The sequence below is a fragment of the Balaenoptera ricei genome, chromosome 15, assembly GCF_028023285.1.
Source record: "Balaenoptera ricei isolate mBalRic1 chromosome 15, mBalRic1.hap2, whole genome shotgun sequence".
Taxonomy (NCBI): domain Eukaryota; kingdom Metazoa; phylum Chordata; class Mammalia; order Artiodactyla; family Balaenopteridae; genus Balaenoptera; species Balaenoptera ricei.
The window spans coordinates 30,605,752-30,631,971 of record NC_082653.1 but is presented as its reverse complement, the minus strand read 5'-3'; the positions used below and the strand labels follow the sequence as shown (position 1 = coordinate 30,631,971).

General features: G+C 39.8%; 1 protein-coding gene across 2 annotated transcripts in view; it reads left to right on the top strand.

Annotated features, from left to right (window-relative positions):
• The first annotated feature begins 6,471 nt into the window (after positions 1 to 6,471).
• The window catches only part of DNAAF9 (dynein axonemal assembly factor 9), a 148,483-nt gene continuing 128,734 nt past the window's right edge, over positions 6,472 to 26,220 (top strand). For both annotated transcript variants that reach the window (XM_059898974.1, XM_059898973.1), the window contains exon 1: positions 6,472 to 6,879. In XM_059898974.1, the coding sequence (XP_059754957.1) occupies positions 6,797 to 6,879 (83 nt within the window). In that variant the 5' untranslated portion in view covers positions 6,472 to 6,796. The remainder of the gene's footprint in view (positions 6,880 to 26,220) is intronic.

Here is a 26,220-nt window from a genome sequence, read left to right as displayed (position 1 = left end):
ATGCAAATTAAAACCCCACTGGGATACCACTGCATGGCCAGGAGAATGAAAGTTAAAGATTGGCACCACCAAGTGTTGGTGAGGATATGGAACAACTGGAATTGTCCTGCACTGCAGGTGGGCATGTAAAATGAAAACAAACACTTTGTAAAACTGTTTGATGGTTTCTTATAAAGCTAAATATATATGTACCACATGACCCAGCAATTCCACTCTTAAGTATTTACCCAAGAAAAATTAAAACATATGGTCATGCAAAGACTTATACATAAATGTTTATAGGAGTTTACACATAATAGCCCCAAACTGGAAACAACTGAAATGTTTACCAACTAGTAAATGGATAAACAAATTACGTTTTGTCCAAACTATGGAAAACTACTCGTCAGTAAAAAGGAGCAAACTACTGATATGTATAACAAAATGAATAAATCCCCAAATCATTATACTGATTCCATTTATATAAATTTCAACAGCAGATTAAATTAATCTATGGCCATTAAAATCAAATCAGTAATTGTCTGGGGCCGAGGTGGGGATTTGACTGCAAAGGGGTCTCAGGGAACTTTTCTATGGTCATGGAAATGTTCTGTATCCTAACCGGGGGGGGGGGGGGGGTGGGCAATGATTCTAAAACTGTAAACATTTGTCAAAATTCATTGAACTGTACTGTATTTTATTATCCATTTTATTGTAAGGAAATTAGACTTCCATTAAAAAAAGATTATTGGGGAAAAACTTTTAAGAAGATCCTCTTAAGTGGGTAACACACAGTATCTCTCAGATCATTTATGAGTAGGGTTGCCAGATTTAGCAAATGAAAAACAGGGGGGCCCAGTTAAATTTGAATTATATCTAATTGCTTATGCATATCTACATTGATAGAAAAGAAAAATATTGTGTGGTACATACACTTTAAAAGTATTTGTTATTCATAGAAAATAAATTATAAGTATCTAAATTATACATTTTTGTAATTATATTCTTCTGATCATTTGGTTCTTTTCAATAATTCCTTGTTTTGTGGTATTTGCTTACAAAATTCCTTGCAGACACAGTCTATGTTCATTTTCTTTGTATCATAGCTCTACAGTGGTCACATCTAACTTCTTTAGTTCTTTTGTCTATTGAACATTCATTAATGGGAAAATATACTCAACATTAGTATTATGAGCCAATATACTGAACATATACTAGGATAAAGTTAACAACCCTGAAAATTGCTCTTCAAATATGGCTTGTTGAAGCAAATACCATCTTTCATGGAATGAGATGGTTTTTTATTTTTCAGTATTATGTTGCATCTCTTGATCAATAACTTTTTATTTATTTTTTATTTTTTATAAATTTATTTATTTTTGGCTGTATTTGGTCTTCATTGCTGCGCGCGGGCTTTCTCTAGTTGTGGCGAGCAGGGGCTACTCTTTGTTGCAGTGTGCGGACTTCTCATTGTGGTGGCTTCTCTCGTTGTGGAGCACAGGCTCCAGTAGTTGTGGCACGCAGTCTCAGTAGTTGTGGCTCATGGGCCCTAGAGTACAGGCTCAGTAGTTGTGGCGCACGGGCTTAGTTGCTCCGTGGCCTGCGGGATCTTCCCGCACCAGGGCTCGAACCCACGTCCCCTGCGTGGGCAGGCGGATTCTCACCCACTGCGCCACCAGGGAAGCCCCTGATCAATAACTTTAAATAATATTATCCAGTAACAGAAAAAGAACATTGTCATCAATTTTTCTTCCTTTCTTCTTCAACACTACACACGATGATTCCACTGGTTACCATGCTGGAAGAGTATTTAGTTCTTGTACAAGTTTCAAATTCTTCATGAGATGAAATCCATTTCAAAAGGTAGTCATGAAAAATAGAACTACCATACGACCCAGCAACCCCACTACTGGGCATATACCCTAAGAAAACCATAATTCAAAAAGAGTCATGTACCATAATGTTCATTGCAGCTCTATTTACAGTAGTCAGGACATGGAAGCAACTTAAGTGTCCATCGACAGATGAATGGATAAAGAAGATGTGACACATATATACAATGGAATATTACCCAGCCATAAAAAGAAATGAAATTGAGTTATCTGTAGTGAGGTGGATGGACCTAGAGTCTGTCATACAGAGTGAAGTAAGTCAGAAAGAGAAAAACAAGTACCGTATGCTAACACATATATATGGAATCTAAAAAAAAAAAAAGGTTCTGAAGAACCTAGGGGCAGGACAGGAATAAAGACACAGACGTAGAGAATGGACTTGAGGACATGGAGAGTGGGAAGGGTAAGCTGGGACGAAGTGAGAGAGTGGCATGGACATATGTACACTACTAACTGTAAAATAGAGAGCTAGTGGGAAGCAGCCGCATAGCACAGGGAGATCAGCTCAGTGCTTTGTGACCACCTAGAGGGGTGGGATAGGGAGCGTGAGAGGGAGATGCAAGAGGGAGGAGATATGGGGATATATGTATATGTATAGTTGATTCACTTTGTTATCAAGCAGAAACTAACACACCATTGTAAAGCAATTATACTCCAATAAAGATGTTAAAAAAAACCATTCTTTAGTGTACTTTACAGTTCTCTTAAGCAATGGAGTGCTTCAACAACACTGGTTTCTCTTCTTTCACTTTGCATAATCTATTGCTAAAGAGGTATTATAAACTATGAACAAGAGGTAACTAAGTTTCCCTTAAAGTCAGTAAGAATTTGAGGGGCATTTTCTTTAGGATTAAAGTATGATTCAGTACTTCAAATGAACTGAGGATTCTCCATTTATTAAAGCAAGCTAACAAGTTTCTGAATGCAAGAGAAATGAACAGTACTGAATGCCAACAAAATCACAAAAATTCCTCAGTTGTTCAGTTGGCGCTTAAGAGAACAATTTCATGACAATTACATCAAAGTCAACAGGAAAGACATCAGATGTTGTATGAGCAGCACCATGCAGAATATGAGCCAGATAGCCAAACGGCTTCCGAAGAACCATTCGTGCTTTACTTCAACTTTGAATAAACAATGTCTGCACTTTTATGCGAACATCTACCAACATTTGTATTGGTATCATCTCCACCAAAAGCAGTACAATTTTCTTCGTTAACTCCTAAGTCAATAAGAGAGTCTCTGCAAAAATTTGCTCTTGTTTCTGAAGTCTGATCTGGAAGAGTCTTTACTTAAAATAACCTTACAAGTGAGCCTTTTCACAAGAAGGGTATTGCACAAGCAAATTTTTCTGCTTTGTCATTACTTGCATCCATAAAAAGATGAGGCATTTAGGGCTTTGATAATCACTGCAATAGTAAATAGAGTTATTACATTTTTAATTATTGCAGTAGGCTTTGTCCTGGCATTTGACATTTTGCTTCCAGTTTTGGAATTAGAAAATCCTGCTGGTAGCAGTACATTCAAAGAGTCATTTGAGCTGAAAGACTGATGACAATATACAATGTGGGAGACTGTTACAACTTCTGCTGTGATTATTTTATGTTCTTCATCTAGCTTTCTTTTAATCAAAATTTTATTTTATCACTTTCTTTGATACAAGTTGAAGAAATCACGCATCTTTTACTCTTAGCTGTTAGTAGATGCTGGGTTATATCTGACTTTCCACCATTTTCAATACTGAATGAACACTTGCATACTGCACAAAGAGCTTCAAAGGGAATTTTCCTCATTTAATTCAGAAAATGTATCATGAAATTCACACTTGTATTTTGGCATTTATGGGTCCAAATATAGCAAATAAAAATGAGGTAACAATTTATTTTCAACGAGGGTGCCAAGACAACTTAATGGGAAAAGCAATGGTGCTGAGACAACTGGATAGCCACATGCAAAAGAATGAAGCTGAACTTCTACCTCATATCAAATACAAAATTTAACCCAAATGGATTAAATACCTATACGTAAGAGCCAAAACTACTAAACTCTTAGAAGAAAATGTAGGGGTAAATCCCTGGATTAGGCAATGGTTACATATGACACCAAAAGCACAAGCAACAAAAGAAAAAAATAAATTGGATACCATCAAAACTTAAAATTGTGTGCTTCATAGGACACTATCAAGGATGTGAAAAGACAACCCACAGAGTGCGAGAAAATTTTTGCAAATTGTATACCTGATAAGGGACTTGTATTTAGGCTATATAAAGAACTATTACAACTTAATAAAAAGACAACCCAATTAAAAAATGGGCAAAAGATCTGAACAGACATTTCTCTAAAAAAACATAAAAATGGCTAGTAAGTATAGGAAAAGATGCTCAACATCATTAGCTGTCAGGGAAATGCAAATCAAAGCCAGAGTGAGATACCACTTCACAGCTACTAGGATGGCTATGAACAAAAAGACAGATAGTAAGTGTTGATAAGGAGGTGGAGAAACTGGAACTCTCATACATTGTTGGTGGGACTGTGAATGGTACAACTGCTTTGGAAAACAGTTTGGAAGTTCCTCAAAAGATAGAGTTACCCAGCAATTCCACTCCTAAGTTATATACCCAAGAGACTGGAAAACATGTGTCCACAGGAGAACTTGTACACGAATGTTCACAGCACCATTAGCTAAAAAAAAAAAAAAGTAAAAAAGTGGAAGCAACACAAATGTTCATCACCTGATAAATGGATAAGAAATATGTGAGATAACCATGCAATAGAATATTATTCAACCATAAAAAATGAAATCCTTGTACATCCTACAACACGTTTGAGCCTTGCAAACATTATGCTAAATGAAATGTCAGTAACAAAGGACCACATACTGTATGATTCCATTTATGTGAAACGTTCAGAATTGGCAAATCCATAGAAGGGGGGCGGGAAGAGAGAGAGAGAGAAAGGTAGATTAGTGGTTGCCTATGGCTGGGATGGTTGGGAAGCAATGGGGGAATGACTACTAAAAGGTATAGGGTTTCTTTTGGGCGTGCTGAAAATGTTCTAAAATGACTGTGGTGGTGATCGCACAACTTTGTGAATACACCCATTGAATTATAAAAGAGAAAAATTGGTAATAGCGACCAACGCAAGAACTGAAAAAGTTGTATTTGATAAATCTCATGGCTGCATCATTGCATCTGTCATAAGCCCAAATTCATATCTAACGGTAAGGTGGGAGTTGAGTCGTGAAAGGGTTGCTAACTTGATTTTACGAAAAGCAAATTGAACTCAAAGGTGAATATCTAGTCTGCCTGCAAAGGAGAGCTGTACTTGTAAGGAAAAGTCTCCCTTAACAAAGTCGGAGCTGAGCCAATATGGGCTGGCCAAAAAGTTCGTTCGGGGTTTTCTGTATCATCTTACGGAAAACCCGAACGAACTTTTTGGCCAACCCAATCCAATGTTTTGGGAAGCTAGCGTTCAGGGACTGGCAGTATTTCAGAAGCGTGAGCGTCCAGCGATTGACGGGCTTCCAGCTTTGTTAGTGTGGTTACTGGAGTAAGGAAGCTGAGTACCTGCTAACTATCAGAAGCCTGGTCCCTGGAGTGAGGCACTTGCTGATTGGTTGTTGTCTAGAAGCGTGGAGCTGTCAATGATTGGCTGACTTTCAGAAGCTCTGGACTGTCGTTGATTTACGAACTTTCAGAAGCCTAGCTACCGTAGTGAAGCTGTTGTTGACTGGCTGATTTTCAGAAGCCACTGGAGTGAGGCTGTCGCTGATTGGCTGGTTTGTAGAGCCTGTGTACTGATGCGAAGTTATCTCTAAATAATGGTGGTTACTTGATCAGGATTTAGAACTTGAGGAAAAAAGTCTTTTCCTTTCTTGAATATGAAAAATAAGTACTTTTAATTTCTAGTTCCTTCTTTTGGTCTTCCCTCAGCTAAACTCGCTGGAAACACCGTAGACACTGTACAGATCGTTTATTTGTAAAAGTAGGATTTTCAGTTAGTGATTTAAGCACCAATTACTGTGGCGGAAAAATAGCTCTAATAGGTTTTAATTGATTATAAAAAGATAAATACAGGACATTTAAGGCATCCTGACAAAGTCAATATACGACGCAGGACAAAATCATTAAATACGTCCTATATATACAGGATGCCTGGAAACTGTCAATTACACAGAAGACTGACGCTCGCTGGGATTGGGTTTCTTGCATACGGCCCTGCAGTCGGAAACGGGTCGAGTCAGAATCTGAACTGTAAAGGGCAGGGATCCTCTGGGCCCCTGTGAGCCCCTAACGTCTGCGCAAGGCTGGGCGCGCACCGCTAACCATAGGTCGGCTAGAAATCGGCTTAATGTTTGAAGGGAGGGTGCACAATTGACTAGCAGCAGGTGAGGAAACAGCAGCAAGGAACCGGCCTGGGAGACCGGGACACGAAAGCCGAGCACCAGGGCGGTTCAGATCTCCGCGCCAGGGACCTGCTGCGGCAGCAGAAGGCTTTGCTGGAGGCCGAAGTGGACTGGGCGGGGTGGAACGAGGCCCCGCCCCCGGGCGCGCCCGTGTGCGTGGCTGGGGGCGCCGCAGAGTCCCACTCCACGATGCGAAGCCTGAAGACAGGGCAGAGCGGCGGCGCGGTAGCTTTCACTCTGGGGACCCACGATCCCAACGTCCAACCCGGCCGCCTCGAAGCTTAAGGAAGACTCGACCCGCAGCCGTGCGCTTGCCCCCATCCGCGCTCTTTGCAGGCGTCCGGCTCCACCCCCACCCCCACCCCCCGACGTGCCCCCGCCCCCTACGTGCCCCCGCGCACCGCGCCCCCCGCCCACCCGGCACGCCCAGCCGCCCCGCCCGGCCGAAGCGGGCCCGGAGACGCCCCACAGGCCTGAGTGACCCTCGCAGCGGCGCTGTCCTCCTCCGCCGCTCGCAGCCATGGACGTGTACCCCCCACACCGGCTGGGGCTGCCCCGCGCACGGTCCCCCGGCGGCCCTGGCCGCGGGTCGCCCTCCGTCAGGTACGCGGGGCCGAGGCCGCAGAGGGGCGGGCGGGCGGGCAGGCGGTTGCGGGCTGTTGGGGTCTGGAGAAGCCTCCCGCCGAAGGGCGTGGCCCGATATGGCTTCCTTGCGGACGGTTTTTTCCTGAACGGTTCCCTGACGAACGTTTCCCGAGGAGCGGCTCTCGGTGCAGAGGCTCCCACAATGGTTCCTCTGTAAAGACCCCCTATTATAACATCCCCAACCCCATAGAACATTTCCCCCCGGAAAGATTCGCCTATCGAGAACCTCCACAGTGCTTTCTGTATGATTAATTCACTTGCCTTCGCCATAGGATATTTCCCCTAGAAATGGCCATCTATGGAGACGTCCCCTCACAATAGCGCCCCTTATAGAACCCCTAAATGGGTTTCCCTCGAAATGGCTTACCTTTCATGCTCCCCTACAGTAGGTCTCCTTTAGAGCCTTTCCCTCTCACTGTGCCTTCCCTAGAGAGTACTCCCCTCCCGCCCCCTAGAAACACCCACACGGACAGCATCTTCCCTGTTTCGCGTTTCCCCACCTCCCCCTGCCCCAGCCCGAGCCTCTCCCTCACTCCACGATGGAGAGCTCAGGTTGAGGACAGGTGGAGGTCATTAGGGGCCTGGATAAGGAAAAAGGGGCCAGAATCCCTGAAAGCTGCGGATCCCAGGCCTCAGAGCCTAGAGATAGAGCCCCCGGGTGCCTCATTATAGGGAGGGTCCCCGCCCCCTTTCGATATATGAAGATTTTTTTCTGCTGTCTGCTTCCTGTGCCTTTGGGGCTGACCTTGATAGTCTCGGTATTATTCGTGATGGAGCTGGTTTGGGGCCGCCAGTGGAGTGTGGAGGTTGGAATGATGGAGGGGTTGTAGCAGAGACCATTGAGAGGAAGGGAGGAAGAGAGAGAAATGGGCTTTGGTTCTGCTAAACTGTCATTAAACCAGAAGAGGGTTTTTATTTGTTTTGTTTGCTTTTTCTTTATTCTAGCTACTTAACAAAGCAAATACAGTGTTGTTTCCTTGAAAGAAGGTTGTCAACTTACATGTGAGAATGATCTTTCCTGTATCCTTGTTATGGTATTTAAGGCATTGTATTTTGGAATTTTTGCTCTCAAATCTTTTTTTTCTTTGTTTTGTTTTTATTTTGTTTTAACTCCACCAGATTCATGGAGAACAAGAACTAAATCTTAAAATCCAGTCCCTCTCTTACTTACTGACATTCCTTCTTCCACCCCAGCTATTAACACATGTTGGTTGAATAAATAAAGGATGGGGAGGTGGGACTAGATACCCTTGGTTGCATTTGGGAGTCCTAATTTGCTTCTGATTTGGCAGGTGACGTTAGGTGACATATTTGGACTCCTGTTCTGCTCTTCAGTGGAATTTCAGTGAGCTTTACAGTTCCAAGTGTTTAGCAGCTTGTGGTAACCATCTCCAGTCTGTCCTAACGTTTCTGGCAGCCAGTTTCACTGTTAGAAAGTATTTAAACTTTGAATAAAGTAGAAACTGCACAGGATACTTTAGAACTTGAAGCAGCCACACTTTAAATCCAGGGTCTATGTAGACTTGGGGTTCATCCCATATCGTCTTGAGCTTTGAAGTCTGGAGTCCTTGAGACTTTTAGGGAAAAAAGAGCTTCTGAATAAAATCCATCTCTAAAATAACTGCTTCCTTCCTTGCTTCTGGTAGCATGTCAGTATACATTTTTTGTGTGTGTAAGTAGTGTTTTTATGTTAAAAAGATCAATGTTGGCTAACTTTACTAATCATACTCAAACTCCGAATTTTCCATCACGTGGTTTGAGTGAAACTTGTTAGTCTTCAGACATAGGGTAGTGCAAGGAACCCCAAGGCCTGGAGGTTGTATACCTTTGGTAAAAGAAATTTTGTGAAAGTTTCCCTCCTTTCCCTGCCGTTTTTAACTGAACGTGCTTTTCTTACTCATTCAGTCAAGCCTTTCCCAGATTTTGAGGTTGAACGTTTCTAGAAGGTTTGTGCTCAGCACTTTCCTGTCACCCATATTTGGCTTCTTTGCTGCACTCTGACACCTGAGTGATGAAAGAGGCGGGCCTAACTGGTGAAGCTACATTCCTAAAGACGCATAGATAGTACTTTGCAGGTGAGTGGTTCTCTTCTAGCAATGGAGTTCATTTTCACAGATGAGCAGTAGAGATCAGGAGTTAAAATATTGTTGCTTAGATCTAGAAGCTTCTTTTTAATGATACGGTGGTCATCAGTGCTGTCCATCAAATATCTTTGGTTTCTGTCTCCTGGGCATGTGGTACCATTGTACTTGCTTGCACCCTTGAAGATGGATATGGCGTTGTTAGTTGCTTTTGGTCAGTGAAATGTGCATAGGAATGATGTGCATCCCTTCATGGTAAAAACTTCTGGTGTGTAATTTGCCACTCTTTCCCTCTGTTTTGGTGATTGTTGGTGCTCCAGATGGTGGCTAGTCTCAGTCTGGGAACCAGAGCAAGCTTCCAGGTGACCTATGTTTGACACGTAGAGTGAGCAAGAAGTAAGCCTTTGTTTCAAGCCACCGAGATTTTGGAGTTATTACCAACTAACTATCTTTACTTGTACTAAGGAACCAGTGGAAATAGTTGAAATATGCTTTCCTACTTCAGATCTTTTCCTGCAGAGGACTCTGATCCTGCTCAGGACTTGTTTAACAGTTTAAATTTCACTGCCTCTTTATGCAAATAATCCAACATACACTGTGCTAGGTACTGTGGATTCAGAGCAGTAAGGCAGGCCTCTGCCCTTCAAGAGCTCCTTTGTAAGTGGAGAGAGGTAAAAATCATAATACAGTGTGGTGAGAAATAAGTATTGGGGAGGAAATAGGGCTGAAGGAACAATAATGTAAGAAAGCATAGTCAGTTTGGGGCTCAGCAGTTGGAAGAATGGAGTTGCCATTTACTGATATTGGGAACATTGGAATAAGAGCAGATTTGTGGAGAAAACAGAGTTCAATTTTGACCTTGTTCATTTGAGTTTCCTAATAGATAGCCAAGTGGAGAAATTGGATTAGCAGTTGGATATATTAGTCTGTAGTTCAGGAGAGAGATTGAAACTGGAAATACCACCCATAATACTGGTGACTCCAAAATTTTTTTTTAAAGCTATGAGACTAGATAGAGACCCAGGGAGTAAATGTAGATAGAGAGGAGGACCAACATCCAAGCCCTGGGATATCCCATGTAAAAAAGGCAGTGTAGCAATGTCTTCCAAAATCTGAGGGTAAATGGTTTCCTACCTCTGAGATAGGGGAAGAATCAAGGATAATCAAATGATAAATGCAAGAATAGACTATTAGATTTGGTAATGTGGAGGTCATTGGAGACCTTGACAAGAACAGTTTTGGTGCAGTGGGTTCAAGAGGATATAGAAGAGGAGTTGAAGACAGTGAGTATAGATAGTCACAGTGATGTTATTTCAAGGATTTTTATTAGGGAGAGCAGAGTAATAGGGCTGTGACTGGAAGGGCACGAAGTGTTAGAGTTGTTTTTGTTTTTAGGTGGGCAGATAGCATATTTGTAAGTTAATGGGAATGGTGGAGTACAGAGAGACAAATTGATGATTAAAGAGAGAGAAGGGACAATTGCAGGGGTGAAGTCCTTGAGTAGATGAGAGGGAATGGCGTCTAGGATATAAATGGATATGTTGACCTTAAGCTCGATAGCTACATGGACAGTTCATCTGTGGTGATTATATTGACCCAAATACTGGTGAATTGGTAGCTTGGTAGTGGGACAGAGTGAACGTTCTCTTCTGATTACTTCCATATTCTCAGTTAAATAAGAAGGAAGGTCTTTAGCTAAAAATGAAGAGTGGGGGAGGTGTTGGAAGTTTGAGGAGAAAGAAGGTGTAAAATTCATCCAAGAGAGTGGGAAAAAATGAGTTGAATAAGGAAATATTTTAGGGCACCAGGTGCCCATTTGGCATTTGTGGTCATAAATTTAAGGTGGGTGAGACCCAGTTAGCATGGTTGAATGCTTCCCCTTCAGCTGTGTTGAGCTGCTTGGATGTGGGCACTGTGGGAGGGAGTGGCTGAGGTAGGATAGAGGACGTAATTGGAAAATAGGAGTAAAGGAACTGAGAGGTAAGGATAGTGGAAGGGTTATCTCAGTGCATATTGAGATCATCATGAATTAAGATGGGAGTAGTAATAGCAAAGAGACAATGATCCAGAAGCTAAATCTTGAGGGAATGTGGAGGACTGAATGACCTACAGGTTTGTAGATGTCTGTAACAAGGAGGGATAGTGGGTGGTTATTGTTTGTTGGCATGAAGAAATCATCCAAAATAAAATACAGTTTCTCACAAACAAAGGTGTGTTTCTAGATTAAAAGGACCCTCCAAGAATCCAGCACAATTAATTTAAAAATATCCATGCCAAGGCACATCATCATGAAATTTTTTTTTTCTTTAGAAATTTATTTTTTATTTGTTTATTTTTGGCTGCATTGGGTCTTCGTTGCTACACGTGGGCTTTCTCTGGTTGCAGCCAGCGGGGGCTACTCTTTGTTGTGGTGCACTGGCTTCTCATTGTGGTGGCTTCTCTTGTTGTGGAGCACGGGCTCTAGGTGCTCATGCTTCAGTAGTTGTGGCGTGCAGGCTCAGTAGTTGTGGCTCGCAGGCTCTAGAGCACAGGCTCAGTAGTTGTGGCGCATGGGCTTAGTTGCTCTGTGGCATGCGGGATCTTCCTGGACCAGGGCTCAAATCCGTGTCCCCTGCATCGGCAGGAGGATTCTTAACCACTGCGCCACCAGGGAAGTCCCCACATCATGAAAGTTTTGAGCACTATGAAGACAAAAGAATATCTACAAATCACATAGAGTCATGAATCATTAGATTGTAGCAAGAATGGACACTAGAAGATAATGGAGCAAGGAGTGCCTTCTAAAAGAAAATGGGTTCCCACTCAGAATTCTGTATCCAGCCAAACTCTCAGGCAGGTGTGAGGGAACAATAAAGACATTTCACACATGCGAGGTCTCATAGTTTGACTTTCCACGCGCCCTTTATTAAGAACTCACTGGGGGGCGTGTGCTCTAGCAAAAAATTCTGACCGAGGAGTTCCTGTGCTGGAGTTCTTCTATACCATGTATAGGTGGGATTTTTTTCTTGTTAAGGGACTCATAAGGAAGGACCTTTGTTGCTTCTGGAAATTACCAAAGGGCTGGAACCTTTTTTTTAAAAAAAATAAAAATAAATTTATTTATTTATTTATGGCTGCATTGGGTCTTCGTTGCTGCGTGCGGGCTTTCTCTAGTTGCGGCGAGCAGGGGCTGCTCTTCGTTGCGGTGTGCGGGCTTCTCATTGTGGTGGCTTCTCTTGTTGCGGAGCACAGGCTCTAGGCACGCGGGCTTCAGTGGTTGTGGCACGTGGGCTCAGTAGTTGTGGCTCACAGGCTTAGTTGCTTCGTGGCATGTGGGATCTTCCCGGACCAGGGCTCAAACCCATGTCCCCTGCACTGGCAGGCGGATTCCTAACCACTACGCCACCAGGGAAGCCCCGGGCTGGGACCATTTTTTATTGCCATTTCCCATATTGCTTGCCCTAGTGCTTAGGTCAGTGTCTGGCACATAGTCAGTACTCACTAAATGTGAACTGCTGTTGTTAGCTATTATGAAACACTGCTTGCACTAATTATTTATTGAATGAATAAAGAATAATTACAGGTGAAACTGTGGGCTATGGGTGTTCAGAGAATGAATAATCACAGTTGTAAGCTAGATGGTGGGAAGGTGGGTCACCATAGTGATTTTCTATAGAGAGCGCTTACGTAAAGCCTCACAGAGGCAGGTTATCTCTTCAGGTGATGTTTATTGGTCAGGTACCAATACCCGTGGTTCTCTTTTGGGTTTACAGATCTACAGAAGTGGTAATTGTCCCTGCCTTAAGAAAACTCAAAATACAGAGCAAGACTATGACCTTGTGTGTCTGAAAATGTGAAGTTTCACCTTCAGTATACTTGCTTGGATGCTGGCCAGGGAGGCTTGGTTTGGTGCTATAGAAGTAAAAAGTGTTTGCTTAGTTACGTATTTATGGCCTTATTTCTGGCCCAGGGTGGAAGTCTAAGTATGGGTTTCCCCCTGCTGTCAGAAAGTAGAGCCTTCCTAGGAAACCTTTTGTAAGGTGAAACAGCCTAAAGCGAAGGAGCAATTACCTTAGAACACATCTTGCTAACAGAGGCATAAAATAAATCAGGATAAAGCACAGATGCTCACAGACACAGTTCAAAGCTATGGAGGCTTGTTGCTGTTATGCTGAGTGTAGTTACCAGGGAAGGAGCTTGGCAGTGCCACTCTCATTGCTCCACTGCAAAACAGATGCTGGCTATCTTTGTTTTTCACCTTTTTTCATAAAAGCAAAAACCCTCTTCAGATTTCTTTCAGTTAGTGAAAACAGGTAGGTCTTATGTAAAAGCGAACTTTGAGAAGCAGGGGATGCCCCTGTCTGCATTTTCACATATGTCTGGGATGACTGTGTTCTGAGGACTCTTATTTAGTGAGTATAGTTGCATTAATAGTGCACAGTATTGTAACAGTGTTTCCTAGCTCTTGGGCTCTTCTGTCATGTTCTAATTTTTGGAGAGGGGGAGTAGATGAGATGCAGATGCCCTCAAGAGTTCCACAGCTTAAATACTGCTTTGCCCTGAAATTAAAAAGAAAAGAAAAAGCAGAGTTTGCTACTTGGGTATTTAAAACTGTTTTCTGTGATTTTGAACCCTAGTTCGAGGGAAAGTTAGCTAATTTGGCATGCTTTTTGCTTTCAACTTGTTTGAAATAATATTAGGTTTATAGATGATTTGTACATATGGTACATAGTGTTCCTATATGGCCTTCACTCTGCTTCCTCTAATGTTAACATGGTGCATTTATGAAAACTAAGAAATTAATATTTGTACCGTACATTAGTTTACTAGGTAAACTTTGTTTACTTAGTACATTTGTTTTTATTTGGAGTTTATTACTCCAGACTTTATTTGCCCAGTCTTTCCACTAATGTCTTTTTTCTATTCCAAGATCCAATCCAGGATTCCACAGTGCATTTATATTTGGCATGCTTTTAATAGTCAAAGAGGTGAGGGAAAGTACTTGTGGATGCCTTTTGAATGAAGACCTGTGAAACTGACTTTACAAAGAGCAGATTGTGTGTGGAAATGCTCAGAGAAATCTGGAGAAAAGGAAGAAAATGGGAAATAATATATTGTTACAGTGGAGCATAGTGACAGACTTTGAAATAACATTTTTCATTTGTGGTGGGTAGCATTTTCTGAAGTTCTCAGATTTAGTTTGTAGAGAGTCTTATATACCCCAATTTGTGAAATATGCATAGACATGAATTGCAATTGGGTACAAGTTTTAACCATTTTAGATAAGGTGACCTGTCAGTTAGGAACCATGTTTGGCAGCTGGTAGAAGATGCTTAACAATAATGACTTAAGTTTGAGGTTTACTCTCTCTTGCAAAAGATGTCTGTCTAGAGGAGGGCAGGCTAGGCCTGGTATGAAGTCATCAGGGAACCAGGCCTCTTCTGTGTTTGTATTTAGCAAATGGATTCCATTTTCTCCATAGCTTCATGGTCACAAAACGGCTGCAGGAACTCTAGCTATCCGGTCTGTCAGGCAAGAAGGGGAAAGAAAAGCGGCAGCTTTCCTAGTTGAGTCAGTTCTTTCCCTTCAGAAAACTTTCCCAGAAGCCTCCACCTGATGGCTTTTGCATGTCTCATTGGTCAGCTCTAGAAGCAAAGGAGCTGTGCCAATTGCTGCTCCAAATAAAATTGGGATACTATTGGGTTGGCCAAAAGGTTCGTTTGGTTTTTTCCTTAAGTGGCTCTAGTAGTGCTTAGTTGTCTTTAACTTATTCGAAACAATTTTGTTAGATTGTGTTATGACAGCTGTCATATCAGCATGCATTTAAAAAAAAAACTTATCAGGACTTCCCTGGTGGTGCAGTGGTTAACAATCCACCTGCCAGTGCAGGGGACACGGGTTTGAGCCCTGGTCCCGGAAGATCCCACATGCTGCAGAGCAGCTAAGCCCGTGTGCCACAACTACTGAAGCCCGCACGCCTAGAGCCCGTGCTCCACAACAAGAGAAGCCACTGCAATGAGAAGCCTGTGCACCTCAACGAAGAGTAGCCGCTGCTCGCCGCAACTAGAGAAAGCCCGTGCACAGCAATGAAGACCCAACGCACCCATAGGTAAATAAATAAATAAATTTTATTTAAATAAATAAAAAATTAAAAATGTATCAAAATTGGTGAATTTTTGTGTAGCCACTTTAAAATTGAAGATGGAAGAAAAAAAAGCAACATTTTCAGCATATTATGCTTTATTATTTCAAGAAAGGTGAAAATGCAACTGAAACGCAAAAAAAGATTTGTGCAGTGTATGGAGAAGGTGCTGTGACTGATCAAATGTGTCAAAAGTGGTTTGTGAAGTTTCCTGCTGGAGATTTCTCGCTGGACAATGCTCCACGGTCAGGTAGACCAGTTGAAGTTGATAGCAATCAAATCAAGACTTTAACTGAGAACAGTCAACATCATACCACGCGGGAGATAGCTGACATATTCAAAATATCCAAATCAAGCGTTATCCAAATCAAGCGTTGAAAATCATTTGCACCAGCTTGGTTATGTTCGTCGCTTTGATTGGGTCCCACACAAGTTAAGTGAAAAAAATCTTCTTGACTGTATTTCTGCATGCGATTCTCTACTTAAACATAACGAAAACGTTCTGTTTTTAAAACAAATTGTGATGGGTGATGAAAAGTGGATACTGTACAATAACGTGGAATGGAAGAGATCGTGGGGCAAGCAAAATGAACCACCACCAGCCACACCAAAGGCCGGTCTTCATCCAAAGCAGGTGATGTTGTGTATAAGGTGGGGTTGGAAGGGAGTCCTCTATTATGAGCTCCTTCCGGAAAATCAAACGATTAATTCCAACATATACTGCTCCCAGTTAGACCAACTGAAAGCAGCACTCGACAGAAAGCATCCGGAATTAGTCAACAGAAAATGCATAATCTTCCATCAGGATAACGCAAGACCACATGTTTCTTTGATGACCAGGCAAAAACTGTTACAGCTTGGGTGGGAAGTTCTGATTCATCCACCGTATTCACCAGACATTGCACCTTCAGATTTCCATTTATTTTGGTCTTTACAAAATTCTGTTAATGGAAAAAATTTCAGTTCCCTGGAAGACTGTAAAAGGCACCGGGAACCTTTGCTCAAAAAGATAAAAAGTTTTGGGAAGATGGAATTATGAAGTTGCCTGAAAAATGACAGAAGGTAGTGGAACAAAATGGTGACTGTGTTGTTCAGTAAAGTTCTTGGCAAAAATGAAAAATGTTTTTATTTTTACTTAAAAACCGAAGGCACTTTTTGGCCAACCCAGTATTAGTAAAAAAAAAAAAAAAAAAAAAGGGGGAGCGGGGAGAATGGATATGGATGGATTAGGCACCTGTTTGTCTCTACCACAGAGAGGTAGCTGTGTGGATTGAAAGTTATATTGCTTAGGATTACTAATGGCTGTGATGAGCTACATGAAAATGCTGGGAGAAAATTCAAGTCATCGAATAGTTAAATGATGCCAACACATTTCTCAGTCGTGTGTGTGTGTGTGTGTGTGTGTGTGTGTGTGTGTGTGTGTGTATCCCTTCAGTTTGAGTCACTTTATGGTCACTGGTTAACCATGTATTGGTTATGACAGCAGTAATGTTGCCTTTGCTTTTTCCATTGCAAATTGTTGCTCCAGAAAGGACATCAGTGGGAAAGGACATTTATTGACTTGAGACACATCCTGCCTTCTTGGCTTTCTTCCAAGTCTGTTTTATGGAGGGAATAAATAGTTGCCACTTTAATGCAGGGCCAGCTTTCTTAAGTCCTTAAACCCTTTTCTTAGCAGTCCTGCAGTAGCTCCTTGTAATCAGTATCTGAAGTCTGGATTAATGCTGATATAATAATATGTTGTATTACTCCTGCTGTTGATTTTCCCCCCAATATTTTATTATGAAAACTGTTTGGAAGTACAGAAAAGTTGAAAGAATTGTTCAGTGGACATTCATGTATATTCATACCTAGATTCTCTGCTTAATGTATTTGCTCTGTTTGCCTTATCATATAGTCATCCCGCTCTCCATCCATCAATTCATCCTATGTTTTAATGCTTTTCAAAGTAAGTTACAGACATTGGTATGCTTCAACCCTAAACATTTCCTGGAATTGATTTCATAATAGGAAGAATACTCTCTGTTTCAAGTGACAGAAACCCAACTCAATAAATTAAAGTAAAAAAGGGAGTGAATGTATTGGCTTACTTGGCTGGAAGGAATAGTGGGGAGATAGACTTGTAGGAAGACCTGTAAGAACTAGGGCCTCAGGAACTGGAACCAAGACTCTGCTATCAAAATAGTTGCCTCTATCTATATAGCCCGAAATCCACATTCTTCCTGCACTGTGACCCTAGAGGCCATTTCTCTTCTACCTCTAAAATAGGAAATCCCTGGAAAGGACTCCAGCTGACCTGGCTTGCCTCTGGGTGAGTCATGATTGGATGCTGTGGCAGAGAAGGGGCACAGTGTATGTTATCAAGGGAAATGAAAATGGAAAGCATGCTAAGTGAAGTATATACCTCAGAAAGCTTTCCCATTTGTTCTCTCATGCTGGCATAATGCTGGCGTTTGACTAGAAGAGTACAAAGGAGAACTACAAATGCAAAACTCCTAAATAAAATAATATTACAGCCAGCCCTTCACATCCACAGGTTCTGCATCCATGGATTCAACCACCCCAATCAAAAATGTATTTTTTGGGCTTCCCTGGTGGCGCAGCAATTAAGAATCTGCCTGCCAATGCAGGAGACACGGGTTCGAGCCCTGGTCCAGGAAGATCCCACATGCCGTGGATCGACTAAGCCCGTGCGCCACAGCTACTGAGCCTGCACTCTAGAGCCCATGAGCCACAACTACTGAGCCCATGTGCCACAACTACTGAAGCCCGCACACCTAGAGCCCGTGCTCCACAACGGGAGAGGCCACCGCAATCAGAAGCCCGTGCACCACAACAAAGAGTAGCCCCCATTCGCTGCAACTAGAGAAAGCCCAGGTGCAGCAACAGAGACCCAACGCAGCCAAAAATAAATAAATAAATGAAAAAATATATATATATATTTTTTTAATTTGAGAAAGTTCCAGAAAGCAAAACTTGAATTTACTGCACACAAGCAACTATTTATATAGCATTTATACTGTATTTACAGCTGTTCACTTAGCATTTATATTAGGTATAAGTAATCTAGAAATGATTTTTTTTTTTATTTTTGGCTGCACCGTGTGGCATGTAGGATCTTAGTTCCCCAACCAGGGATCGAACCCGCACCCCCTGCATTGGAAGCCAGAGTCTTAACCACTGGACTGCCGGGGAGGTCCCTAGAGATGATTTAAAGTGTACCGGAGGATATGCATAGGTTATATGCAAATACTATGCCATTTTATATAAGGGACTTGAGCATCTGCAGATTTTGGTATCTGTGGGGGTCCTGGAACCAATCCTCCATGGATAACAAGGGACAACTGTATAACAATGAAAATTCTAACCACACATGGTTTAGAAGTTATGGGGAAACAGGTACTCTGGTATATTGTAGGTGAACGTTTTAAGAAGACAATTTGGCAAGATCTATCAAAGTTTTAAATGCAGATACCTCTTAACCTGGCACTGCTAGTCTCTACCTTGCAGAAACTTTAGTACTTATGCCAAAGATGGCTATATAAGGTTGTTCAATGAAGCATTGTTTGCTATTTGCAAAAATAATAAAAATCCTGAATGTTCAATTATAGTGTCTGGTTAAATAAAAACAAAAGAACATAGTACAACAGTTTTAAAAATGAGGTTGCGTTCTATTTACTAGCTTGGAAAGATCTTAAGGTACAATGTTAAGTGAAAAAAGCACGTTGCAGAGCAGTTACATATGTCGTTATTATGAGTTTATGTAAAACAACTCTCTCCCCAAAAAACTCACCCAAACTATGTGTTACTGAGAGATTCACATCAGATTGTTCACAACAGTTTTATAAGATGAAGTGATTCTGATTGGTATGAGGATTCACTTTGTAAAACATTCAAAGCACAAAGCATATAGAATATAAGGAGAATTATTCATGTTTTAATTGTTTAATTTTGAAAATCAAAAAGCATAAATTATGGAGGAAAAACAGGCAGAAATAAAATTTTCAAATTTTCTCCTTCATTTCCAGGGAACCAGGATAATAAAACACAAACAAACAAGAAAATATACCTGGCTATGTATACAGTAATTGTTATAAAAGCAATGAGCAGTGAATTAACTATTATGTATAAAATGGAAGATGGGGAGAACAGAGATGATTGTTTAGAATTCAGAAATATTGTATCTGAGGCTAACTTTATTGTCAGGAAATCAGTGAGGTATATCAGGAGAAGTTCAGAGTCGGTGCCTGGTCACTCAGGTCCTGGGGCTGTTAATCTTTACTCAGCCTTGTGATCTTGGGCAAACTGCTTCTCTTTGGGTCTTGTTTTCGTCTTGTCATCTGTCATGTCTAGATTTTGAGCCTGAATCCAAGGAAAGTGAGAAATAAAGTATAGTATACAAGCAGCATGTTTGATATAAACAATATTACTGGGTCTGCTGAGTCTACAGGTATTCTAAAGGAGGAACTTTGTAAAGTTGTGGGTGACCACAGGCCGTCTACCCAGGATGTGCCAGCTGTGCTCAGGTAGACCTGGAAGCTACAGGGCAGTGCTGTTGCTGGGCTTGGTGTGTGTTTGAAAGTTTCTATTGAAAAAAAGGAAAAAAAGAGTGGGTGGATACACAACAAACTCATAATGGTGACCTCCGGGGGTGGGGAACAGTGAAGACTTTAGTTTTATATGTCATATTCCATTTTTTTAAATAAAAAAGGATGATAAATTAATATTTTACATAATTCAAAAAGGCACTAACGTAGGTTAATTCTGGGTGCTGGAAATATGAGTGATTGTGGTTTTCTTTATACTTACCAGGTGTTTTTTAATAGGTAGCTATTTCAGTAAGTGAAAAGTTTAATGGTTCAGTGACAAACAATAGGCTATGTTCTGGTTAAAAATTAAATTTGGGAAGCAAGAAAATATTCAAAGGAAAAAAGAACTAAATTTAGTTCTACCCATTTGACAAGAAAATACCATGATAATGTTTTACTCTGGGAAGAGGAAGGTCTTTCTACGTTTTATATGCTTTCACTTTGTTTTACTTTTCACTTTATTTATTTCCCAAAATACTTGCAGGGGAAAAAATCCTGTTTTTGCTCCTGTCTTCAGTATTGTCTTGGCTTCCCACTGCAGTAGTTGGGGAGCTGTTTGTTTCCTGGTCACATGACCTGTTAATGCTTTTTGTCACTGGCTGATTCTAAGTTTGAAAGCCCAAGAGCTCTTGGTAACCTTGGTAGTCAGCTAGGGTTGGGCAATGGACCAAAGGACCAACTTAATAAAATATTTGTCGTGTAGAGAATGATTGCAAAATGAATCTTATATTAAACATGAGAAAGTGGGGAGGGACAGGCAACCATTTCCCAGGGAAAGAAGTTTTAATCTTAATCATCTTGCGGCTTAAATTCTGCTACTTCCAAAGTAGTTACTGAGTTACTGCACATGTCCTCCTTACCTCCAGCCCCCAATTTTTATTATGAAAATGTTTGAATAATACAGAAAAGCTGAAAGAATAGTACAATGAATACTCTGTACCCGTCGCTTAGATTCACCAATTTTAACTTTTACCTTATGTGCATTGTCTTTACTTTTTCTTTTCTTTTCATTCTTCTTTTCTGTTAAACGTTTTTCAATTTGCAGGTATAATGACACTTTGCTCCTAAGTACTGCCTCATGACTCTGCAAAGAAAAAGGACATTCTACTTCGTAACCACCATAATATTATCTCAGCTAAGAAAATTAATAGTCAATTTGAATATGCCCTGGATAATAGATAATAATATTATAATAATATATAATATAATTATTACCTATTATACAAGGCATATTCAAATTTCCTCAGATGTCTCATAGATGTTTCCCTGGGTTTTTGTTTGCTTGTTTGTTTGTTTAAATCGAATTAAGGTTCATAAATTGCATTGTCTTATTATTCTTTAATCTCTTTTACATAAGAAGAGTTCTCCCTCTCTGTTCTTTCTGTTTTACATCACATTGGCTTCTTTTAACTTAAAATGTTTTAAATTATGGTAAAATACACATAAAATTTACCATCTTAACTGTTTTAAGTGTACAATTTAGTAGTATTAAGTACTTTCACATTGTTGTGCTACATTCACCAGTATCTATCCACAGAACTCTTCATCTTGCAAAACTGAAACTCTGGTACCTATTAAACAGTAACTCCCCACTCCTTCCCTCTGGCCCGTGGCAACCATCATTCTACTTTCTGTCTTTGTGAATTTGGCTGTTGTAGGTACCTCATAAAAACGGAATCATATAACATTTGTCCTTTTGTGACTGGCTTATTTCACTTATTATAATGTCCTTAAAGTTCATCCATGTTTTAGCGTATGTCAGAATTTCCTGTCCTTTTTAAGATTGAATGATATTCCATTGTATGTATATACCACAGTTTATCTGTGTCCATAGACACTTGGGTTGCTTCTGCCTTTTGACTATTGCAAATAATGCTGCTATGAACATGGGTGTACAAATATCTCTTTGAGTCTTGCTTTCATTTCTTTGCGGTGTATACCCAGAAGTGGAATTGCTGGATCATATGGTAATTCTGTTTTTAATTTTTTGAGGATCACTGTGCTGTTTTCCTCAGCAACTGCAATATTTTACATTCCCACCAATGGTGCACAAAGGTTCTGATTTCTCCTCATCCTTGCTAAACTTTATATTTTCTGCTTTTTCGATAGTAGCCATGTTAATTTGTGTGGCAGTAATACCTCATTGTGGTTTTGATTTGCATTTCCCTGATGATTAGTGATATTGAGCATCTTTTATCTTTTCATGTGCTTATTGGCCATTTATGTATCTTCTCTGGAGAAATGTCTATTCATGTTCTTTGCCCATTTTGAGTTGTTTGTCGTTGTTGAGTTATAGACGTTCTTTATGTATTCTGGATATTAGCCTCTTAATAGATATATGATTTGCAAATATTTTCTCCCATTCTGTGGGTTATTTTTTCACTCTGTTAATTGTGTCCTTTAATGAACATAAGTTTTTAATTTTGATGAAGTTTAATTTATGTATCTTTCCATTTGTCATCTGTGCTTTTGGTGTCATTGGAAAATGACAAAAAATCATTGCCAACTCTAATGTCATGAAGCTTTTCCCATATGTTTTCGTCTAAAAATTTTATAGTTTTAGGTTTACATTTAGGTCTTTATTCTGAGTTAAATTTTGTATATGGTGTAAAGTCAGAGTTTGAATTTTTTTTTTTTTTTTAATTTGCATGTGACTATACAGTTTTCCCAAAACCATTTGTTGAAAAAACTCTCCTTTCTCAATCCTGGTACCCTTGTCAAAAATCATTTGACCATGAGCACATTATAGTAAGTGAAATAAGCCAGTCACTAAAAGAGTTTATTACTGGGTTCTCTATTCTATTCCATTGTTGTATAATCAGTGGTCCCCAACCTTTCTGGCACCACGGACAGGTTTCGTGGAAGACAGTTTTTCCACGGACCAGGGGTGGGGTGGATGGTTCAGGGGGTAATTAATGTGAGCGATGAGGAGCTGCAGGTGACGCTTTGCTCGCTCGCCCGCCGCTCACCTCCTGCTCTGTGGCTGGGTTCCTAACAGGGTGTGGATGCTTACCGGTCCACAGCCCGGGGGTTGGGGACCCCTGTTCTATATGTCTGTCTTTATGCCAGTACCAAACTGTTATGGTTAGCTTTGTAATAACTTTTAAAATCAGGAAGTGTGTCCTCCAGCTTTATCCTTCTTTTTCAATATTGTTTTGTCTATTCTGGGTTCCTTGAGATTACTGTGAATTTTAGGATGGATTTTTCTGTTTCTTCAAAAAAAGTTTCTGGAGTGGACGGGAGGGATAAATTGGAAAATGGAGATTGACACATATACACTACTATATATAAAATAGATAACTAATAAGGACCTACTGTATAGCACAGGGAACTCTACTCAATACTCTGTAATGGCCTATAAGGGAAAAGAATCTAAAAAAAAGAGTGGATATGTGTATTTGTATACCAGATTCACTTTGCTGTACACCTGAAACTAACACAACATTGTAAATCAATTATGCCCCAATAAAAATTAAAAAAAAAATATATATATATATATAAAAGTTCCTGGAATTGTGATGGAGATTATATTGAATCTGTAGATTGTTTTGTGTAGTATTGACAGCTTAACAGTATTCAGTGTTCCAATGCATGAACATGAATGTATTTCCATTATTGGTGCCTTCTTTAATTTACTTCAGAAATGTATGAATGATTCAGTTTCTCTGAATCCTCACCAGCATTTCGGTATCGTCACCATTTGTTATGGATATTTTAGCTTTTCTAATAGATGTGTAGTAATATCTCATTGTGGTTTTAACTTGCATTTCCCTAATGGATAATGATGTTGAACATGTTTTCATGTGCTTATGTGCCATCTCTATATCCACTTTGAGAAAATGTTTTTTCATGCCTTTGGCCTGTTTTCTAATTGGATTTTTTTTTTACTGTTGAGTTTGGAGAGTTTCTTATGTATTCTCCTTGGTTAGATAAGTGATTTGCAAATATGTTCTCCCAATCTGTAGCTTGTCTTTTCATTCTCCCAACAGGTTCTTTCACAAAGCAAAAAGTTTAAAATTTTGATGAAGTCTAATTTATCAAATTTTTAATCAATCATACTTTTGGTATCAAGCCTAAGAACTTCATTAAATCCTAAGCCCTGAATATTTATTCTCTTTTCTTCTGAAGATTTTATAGTTTTACATTAAAAATTTTAAATCTATGATCTATCTTAATTTTTGTGAAAGTTATAAGGTTTAGGTTGAGGTTCATGTTTTTGTCTTTGGATATCCAGTTGTTTCAGCACCATTTATTGAAGAGACTATATTTCCTCTATTGAATCGCTTTCCACCCTTTGTCAAATATTAATTGGCTATATTTTTGTGGGTCTATTTCTGGCTATTTTGTTCCGTTCCATTGATTTATGTGTCTGTCTCTCAGCCAGAACCACAGTCTTGATTACTTTAGCTATATAATAAGTTTTTAAAATTTTTTTGAATTTTATTTTATTTTTTTATATAGCAGGTTCTTATTAGTTACCTATTTTATACGTGTTAGTGTATATATGTCAATCCCAATTCATCCCACCATTGAGAATGATGTTTGGGGTTTGTCGTATGTGGCCTTTATTATGTTGAGGTAGGGTCCCTCTTTGCCTACTTTCTGGAGAGGTTTTATCATGAATGGGTGTTGAGTTTTGTCAAAAGCTTTTTCTGCATCTATTGAGATGATCATATGGTTTTTATTCTTTAATTTGTTAATATGGTGTATCACATTGATTGATTTGCGTATATTGAAGAATCCTTGCATCCCTGGGATAAATCCCACTTAATCATGCTGTATGATCCTTTTAATGTGTTGTTGGATTCTGTTTGTTAGTATTTTTTTGAGGATTTTTGCATCTATATTCACCAGTAGTATTGGTCTGTAATTTTCTTTTTTTGTACTATCTGTCTGGTTTTGGTATCAGTGATGTTGGCCTCGTAGAATGAGTTTGGGAGTGTTCCTTCCTCTGCAGTTTTTTGGAAGAGTTTGAGAAGCTGTTGTCTAAATGTTTGATAGAATTCACCTGTGAAGCCATCTGGTTCTGGACTTTTTTTTGTTGGAAGATTTTTAATCACAGTTTCAACTTCATTACTTGTGATCGGTCTGTTCATATTTTCTATGTCTTCCTGGTTCAGTCTTGGAAGGTTATACCTTTCTGAGAATTTGTCCATTTCTTCCAGGTTGTCCATTTTATTGGTATAGAGTTTCTTGTAGTAGTGTCTTATGATGCTTTGTATTTCTGTGGTGTCCATTGTAACTTCTCCTTTTTCATTTCTAATTTTACTGATTTGAGTCCTCTCCCTTTTTTTCTTGATGAGTCTGGCTAAAGGTTTATCAATTTTGTTTATCTTCTCAAAGAACTAGCTTTTAGTTTTATTGATCTTTGCTATTGTTTTCTTTGTTTCTATTTCATTTATTTCTGCTCTGATCTTTATGATTTCTTTCCTTCTGCTAACTTTGGGTTTTGTTTGCTCTTCTTTCTCTAGTTCCTTTAGGTATAAGGTTAGATTGTTTATTTGAGATTTTTCTTGTTTCTTGAGGTAGGCTTGTATAGCAATAAACTTCTCTCTTAGAACTGCTTTTGCTGCATCCCATAGGTTTTGGCTTGTTGTGTTTTCATTGTCATTTGTCTCTAGGTATTTTTTGATTTACTCTTTGATTTCTTCAGTGATCTCTTGGTTATTTAGTAGCGTAGTGTTTAGCCTCCATGTGTTTGTGTTTTTTACGTTTTTTTCCCTGTAATTCATTTCTAATCTCATAGCACTGTGGTCAGAAAACATGCTTGATATGATTTCAATTTTCTTAAATTTACTGAGGCTTGATTTGCGACCCAAGATGTGATCTATCCTGGAGAATGTTCTGTGTGCACTTGAGAAGAAAGTGTAAACTGTTTTTGGATGGAATGTCCTATAAATATCAATTAAATCTATCTGGTCTATTGTGTCATTTAAAGCTTCTCTTTCCTTATTAATATTCTGTTTGTATGATCTGTCCGTTGGTGTAAGTGAGGTGTTAAAGACCCCCACTATTATTGTGTTACTGTCGATTTTCTCTTTTATAGCTGTTAGCATTTGCCTTACGTATTGAGGTGCTCCTATGTTGGGGGCATATATATTTTTAATTGTTATATATTCTTCTTGGATTGATCCCTTGATCAGTATGTAGTGTCCTTCTTTGTCTTTTGTAACATTCTTTATTTTAAAGTCTATTTTATCTGATATGAGTATTGCTACTCCAGCTTTCTTTTGCTTTTTTTCTTTTTTCCATCCCCTCACTTTCAGTCTGTATGTGTCCTTAGGTCTGAAGTGGGTTACTTTTAGACAGCATATATATGGGTCTTATTTTTATATCCATTCAGCGAGCTTGTGTCTTTTGGCTGGAGCATTTAATCCATTCACGTTTAAGGTAATTATCAATATGTATGTTCCTGTTACCATTTTCTTAATTGTTTTGGGTTTGTTTTTGTAGGTCCTTTTCTTCTCTTGTGTTTCCCACTTAGAGAAGTTCCTTTAACATTTGTTGT